The 6564-nt window shown below is 37.5% G+C and overlaps 1 protein-coding gene across 1 annotated transcript; it reads right to left on the bottom strand.

The window, feature by feature from the left end:
• Positions 1–2780: 2780 nt before the first annotated feature.
• Positions 2781–5328, bottom strand: cd40lg (CD40 ligand). Its single transcript, XM_028589961.1, has 4 exons — positions 4943–5328; positions 4239–4260; positions 4032–4130; positions 2781–3889 (listed from the first exon to the last, which is right to left on the bottom strand). The coding sequence occupies exons 1-4, from the start codon at positions 5141–5143 to the stop codon at positions 3516–3518; spliced, it is 696 nt and encodes a 231-aa protein (XP_028445762.1). The 5' UTR covers positions 5144–5328; the 3' UTR covers positions 2781–3515.
• Positions 5329–6564: the final 1236 nt, after the last annotated feature.

Here is a 6564-nt window from a genome sequence, read left to right as displayed (position 1 = left end):
TTGGACTTTCTGACGACAATGCTTGGAGTTTCTTCACTTCAAGTGCTGGAGCTTCATTTGACATTTTTGATTAAATCTGATCTGTCTTCCTGATCTAACCTCACTAGATAAGACCACACATATAGTTTCCTCGCGAAGCAGCTCAGCTAAACCAGGACTGGTAAAGTGGGATGTTTTTCAAACATACTGCTTCTTGGCGACTGGCACTGTGAACACTCCCCCAGGAAATGGAACGATTTTGGACAAAAACAAGTTCTTCGCTGCTTCTTTTGCTTCAGTTAGAAATAGAAAAGGAGTACGAAGCCATCAGGTCCAATAGGTGTTCTCTTGCATGCACTTCTCTTACCAAGGGGACACATTTTCTTCTCACATAATTTTTTCATATTTTATTTGTCAAAAGGATAATGGGGAAATGGATTCGTTGTGCTTTCATGAGCATGTGCGATTGGCATTCACATTTTCCAAGCCATTTTGTAGGCGTTTAAGCAATTCAAACAGGTTAGCTCATCATGCTACATTCAGTTGTTTCCAAATGCAGCCCTTGACTGTTTATTTAAAAACTGCATGAATGTACAGTGTTTTTACAGTATGAATTCTGCATCAGAAATGTGAAAATCAAGATATTCAGATATATAGTCCAAAGCTATCAGGGATGCAGCTGCATAATAGAATAGGAAAGGCTTAACTACGTATCCTTTAATGACAAGAGTACGCAAATAATGACTAAGATGTCACCCCTCCACTTCTTACTAAAATATGTACAAGTGTAATTTTAACACATTAATTACATAGCCTTGCTTTCAGATTTTTTTTTCAAAGATTATTCCTTATTTATTGTTCACCCAAGCATTTAATTGTGGTGTTAGCCTTATATATATTGTTTTGCTGCCTTTGCATTTGTCTGAAATTTTATTAAACTACATTGATGTGTAAAGGCAAAACAAAACATCCTCATTTTGGCCCAAGGGAAAATAGACATTTTTTCATCACAAAAGAGGGAAAATGATTTTAAAAATGAGTCTGACTTCGGAATTCAGAGGTTTTTGTTTGCAGCCTCTGTGGCCTCCTAACAGGGTCCTCCAGAGCTGATGGAGACAGGAAATAAAACGAAAGATTTATTTGTGGGTGTAGAGCTCAACTGTGTAAGTGCCTCCCGAAAGGTGTTCGATAAACTTAAAGAGTTTAAGACTGGGACTAAATGCATGATTTATATTGAAAGTGTCACAGGTGGTTTGTTGTAATATTTTTCAAGCTTAATTGGTATATATATCTATATATAGGGTCTATAAAAAACAAACCGGTATTTGCATGCTTAAAGATGCAGCCTCTTTACAAAGACCCACAGCGGTACATTTCCTCATGAGGTTGAGTGTGTGTGCACTGTCAACACTGTTATCTACTTGCTGTGCTGAAGAGCAACAGTGGATGCTATTGAAATGCAATAAGTGACTGCTTTACTGCCTGACCTCTGGGTTAGTCCCAGCATTGAAGGTCAGATTTTGAGAAATTGCAATAATAATAATGTATGAATTAACCCAATTTATTAACCAAAAAGGGCCAGGCCATGTGGTTAATCCACCACACAGTTAGGCTATTCATTATTTTCCATTTGCCTTTTATTTAATCTAGTCTCTTGATATTGATGATTGTTCAAAGATCACTGTCTAGGTCCCAAATTTCATCACACGTGATCCAAAATGTAATAATATTGTACAATCCCTCAAGTGCTGTTTTTGTGCCTCTTTCCAGGGAGGTCAGGGTACTGTGTAGGGTGCAGCAGAGATGTGTCTTGCTCAAGGGCACTTCAGCAAGAAAAGAAGCTGATCTTTGATTGTTCTTCCTAATGGGACGTTTAGTTGGCAGCCAGATTCCCCGTCAGTGTTACAGAGACTCTTGCTTCCTGTACAGATGTCTGACTCTCATAATGTTCACTGTTGAGATTAACATATTGCTGTTCCTGTACCCTAAATTGTTTTAATTAAGTACCACATACTCTTGTTTTCAATTCCCAATAGCTGCAGCGAGCACTTACTGGTGGGAGGGGGTTGAACTCAGTCTTCATTATGTTTATCTCCAGACCACTGTGTGTATTGTTTTCAAAAGGTTGTTCTATGCAATTATTGTTGTTGCAAGTATTGTTATTTTTTTTTTTTTTTTTTTTTTTTTTTTTTCTAGACACTCTGTACTCTGCGTTTTGGTATGGTCATTCTTTTATTAAAAGTTTAATATAATATGTGAAGATTGCGTCAATTTAACCAAGTGAGAAATGGAAAACTCCAAAGGTTTTAAACGTGTGTCAACCACACAGCATGAACTGCATGTTCCCTTGTTCATACTGGAAAATCTACCAAGACAGGGCTTTCCATGCAGCATTTGGAGCACGTGCAGTTCAGGAATTTGTAGGTTGTTCAGTTTTCGTTAGCAAGAAACCCTTTACATGATGGAAGGAGTGACTAGAATAGATGACATCCTGTGAGAGTTTACCACTTCTGCATCTATAAACACCTCCATAAAGATTCACACTTTCCATGCTGATTTTGCTTGTTATGGGCAGGGGTGTAGAATGTTTTTACTCACCAAGTACTTTCAAGACATAGTCAGGGAAGCTAAGGTGTACCCAGTGAGTAAGTTAAAAACTAGGTCAAGGTCTAAACCGTACATGTGCATTTTAACAGGGCACTTAAAGTTTGCTTTCCACAGAGAAGATATTTTGTGTACCAATGAAAACAACATGCAGATGAATGCAAATATTTCTTTATATACATCAAAATGACCGTTAGTACTGAGTCCAGTTACCACCTCTCGAGTGGTAACCTACATCTTGGGTGGTCATGTTTGCAGAAAATACATCATTGCTATGTGGTTTCCTGCGTCCTAGAAATTGAAAACCATTGCAGCATGGTTTTGTGCTATACAGCAAATGTGGTAAAAGATGATTTGAGTCTATGGAGGATCATTTTGGGTATGTCAGGTGAGTAGTGGTAGTCTTTGCTGTGTTTACTGGTGACTAATCTGGGTATTAGTAATTGTGATTCATCAAACATCTCAATGATTTTCTTTTATACGACTAAAACCTTTTTTTGCCTGCACATCTTTCCTTTACACCATTTAAAATATGCTGCATTTTCATGCAGATACGCTCCATACTGGGACATGCACACATGGTGCTTTTTGTAGTCTGGACGTTTCAGTCGACTATATGTATAACGAGCTCATGAAATAGAGCAGACGCTAGACAAAGTGATTTAAATATCAAAGTTTCATTTCACAGCAATACAAACTCATTTACATCAATAAATACAGAACAACCATTCACAATACTGCCATAAAAAAATCCACATACTATTTCTGATTTAATAATATATTATACTTTAGGAGTGTTGTCTCTGAAATCCATGAAAAAGATCAGAAATCCAGTCTATTTAACAGTGTTCTTAGAAGCTTTAAATCCAAGTAGATCCACTTAATGAGTTCCCACTTTTTAGCTTAGGTCCACACGTGTTCACATAGGAGTTCTACAGTTTGTACATCCCAAAGGTTGTGGCTCCTTCCTCGTAGTTCACCAGTGAAAGGTTTTGTACCCAAAGGCTTAGCTGGTTTCCTTTCTCCAGTGTGATCAACTCTCCTTGTGTGGCCGTGCAGAGGCGAGGGATGGATGAATCTCTGTCGTTCAGGTTGCAATAGGCCTGCATCACAACCTTCTCCTTTCCTTTCTCATTATCCCTCAGCTTCACCCTGCTGACCAGTGGGCGCGTAGAGTCGCCTTTGGAGAAGGTCACCCTGGAGTAGATGTAGTAGTCACCAGGCTGCAGGATAGTCAGCCTACTGTTGTAGTAGGGTCTGATGTTCCTAAGGACTGAGTGGCTCATGTCCCACTGGAGATAACCCACTGGAGAGACACGGGAAGAAGTTTAGGCAACATTATTGAGAATACTTTTACTCTTAACTTCTAAATAGGTTTTACTTATTTACTACTTTACTTGTTATTTCGTTTTAAAAATCCAACATATGTAATTTTGAAAGTTTCTTACGTTCAGATTTCTGATCTGATGTATGTGATTTCTGCTGAACTACCATGCGTGCCAAGGGTTTTTCGGAAGTTTCCTGCTTTTCTGATGAGATATAAGCAGCTGGAGAAGAGAACAAACATCTAGTCAGAGACCGTTTTGAGATTGCATTTTTGTATGCAACGTTAAGTAAAAAATTACTTTCAGGAAAGATAAATTAAATGAACATACCTGAGGGAACCTGAAATGAAAGCTGAGGGAATAAAAAAAAGTAGAAGATAAGGAACTGGCAGTACTATATGTTGTAGATTTCCTTATGGATTTTACATGTATAATATTTATAATTAAATATTGCAATATCTTTGTTCACAAAATGCTCATCTTGTAACCAGACACTGAGAGCTGTGAATATCACACTTAAGTTGTTTGATCAAGGAAATGTGTGGCATTGCAACAAAAACTTTTTCTGTAGCAGTTTCATTGGTCTGACAGTTATATTTATACACTGAGCAAAATGTGTGAACTGTCAGAAGCTCTAAACAGATCTATTTCAATACTCTAGTGTAAGCAAAACCATGGGCAGTGTGATATATACATTTGCTTCATGTAGTATAATTAATACAAATAATGTTAAACTTAATCACTAGCTTAAGATTTAAAATAACAATTTGGCTTGTTTTCTTTAAGCAATCACCTTAATATAGTCTGTGCAAAGTAAAATATTTTAACTTGTAATGGCTTGGAATATTACTGTATAATTACTGTAATAATACACGCAACAGTGCCAACTATTAGTACAGTAACTTGCCAACTATTAGTACAGTAACTGTACTTAGTTAAAAGAAGGGAAAAAAAATAAGATATAAATATTATATATATATATATATATATATATATATATATATATATATATATATATATATATATTTTTTTACCATTTTGTCTTTGTGGTACAGGTAGACGAATCCTCCGACCGACAGAAATAAATGCAGCAACACTACAGCAACCAAAAACCGGACGAGAGACTTGCTGTGGCCTCGCGATGGAAGTGGAGCCGGGATGAGGACCGGCTGGGACGCGCTGAGGCGCGGAGGCACCGGCGGTGGAGCCATGCTGGTCTGGTAAGTGTTGATCATGGTAGAGAGGAGTGCTGTAAACTAGAGAGGCCTTGGCTCCGTGACATCACATGCACTTCTGAACTGCTGCTCTCTCAAGCAACTGAGTTTGTCTCTCGCTACTTCCTGGAAGATGCCGATCTGTGACCTCTGGTGAGTTCATGTGTGGACAGTTTGTGTGCGTCTGACACTTTGCATTTTTTCCCTGCCTCTCTGTCAATAGGTGTCCCTAAACGCCATACAATGCCATGAGGCCTTGTATCACTCAGTATTTCTATGTGGCAATATTTCTATTTTTGGCCTATGAAAAACAAATTCCCAAGAAGTATAAATAATATAGTATGACAAATAGTACCATATTTAGTACCATAAGTAGGCGACGTTACACATTACGTTATGCAGAGGATTTTTTTGAATTATTATTACAGTTTTGATGCTGTGGGTGTTTTCTGAGACCAACAGCATCAGCAAATATATAATTTAGCCTACAGAGTAATACCGGAAGCAGGAAATAACACGTTTACAACTAATTTTCCGTAAAAAAACATCAACGTAATGGCTCAGTGACCAATATGGCTGTATATGGTGAGCATGATGCAATTTTAAAATAAGCCAAGGATTCGGGTTTTTTTATGTTCACAATATTGATTTTATTATTTCAGTTTTTTAATTTACAAGAAATTCAGATGGGACGCCTTTAATTAACAAATTGCAATGACCAAAATCCAGATAATATAGCCTGTTGAAAGCTTGCTTCATCCCACTTCAATTCAACTTCAAAAGGTTTACAAATATACAACGAGGTTGTCAATCTTTCATCAACAACCGCAGAATATGTAAACTCTGCTTGGTTGTGGTGGAACGTTGCCTGGAAAGGTATCCACTTATGTTTTCAGTCTATACCCAGAGAGCCTGGTTGGCTTAATATGAAACCTTTTTTGTGACATTTTGACACAGTGAGGGTGCTGCATAATGCAACTTAGCAGATGCAACTATGTCGTTGTCATATGATGGTTTCGCCTGTGTGAGGTTACAAACTATAGTTGGTGTAAGTTCTGCATTGCAGCTTTTTAGCTTCTGTAAACTTCAGAGCCTGAAACCCCAAGCCCAAGACAAGAGGTTGTCTGACCCAGTGTAAGTGTTTTAGGGTAAAAATTAAGCATGAGTTACATATTTTAAATTGGTTAAATAACCCAACAATAAATGTAAAAGAACACTTGGTCAAAACAATCCTTTGATACTGGTTAAAGGTAATCCAGTATTGCATCAGTGCTATGGTGACCCAAACTGGATAACATTTGCAGAGTGGTCTTTATAACGATTTGTTTTGTGCTTTAAACCTCCTGAATATGAATAATATACTGATTACTGTGTTTACTAAAATGAAGTGTTTTTGGAGTAGGGAAATTAGGTTTCAGCAGAAACCAAATGGCATTCTGGGT

This window comes from Perca flavescens, chromosome 10, assembly GCF_004354835.1.
Source record: "Perca flavescens isolate YP-PL-M2 chromosome 10, PFLA_1.0, whole genome shotgun sequence".
Lineage (NCBI taxonomy): Eukaryota > Metazoa > Chordata > Actinopteri > Perciformes > Percidae > Perca > Perca flavescens.
This window is presented reverse-complemented; position numbering and strand designations above follow the sequence as displayed.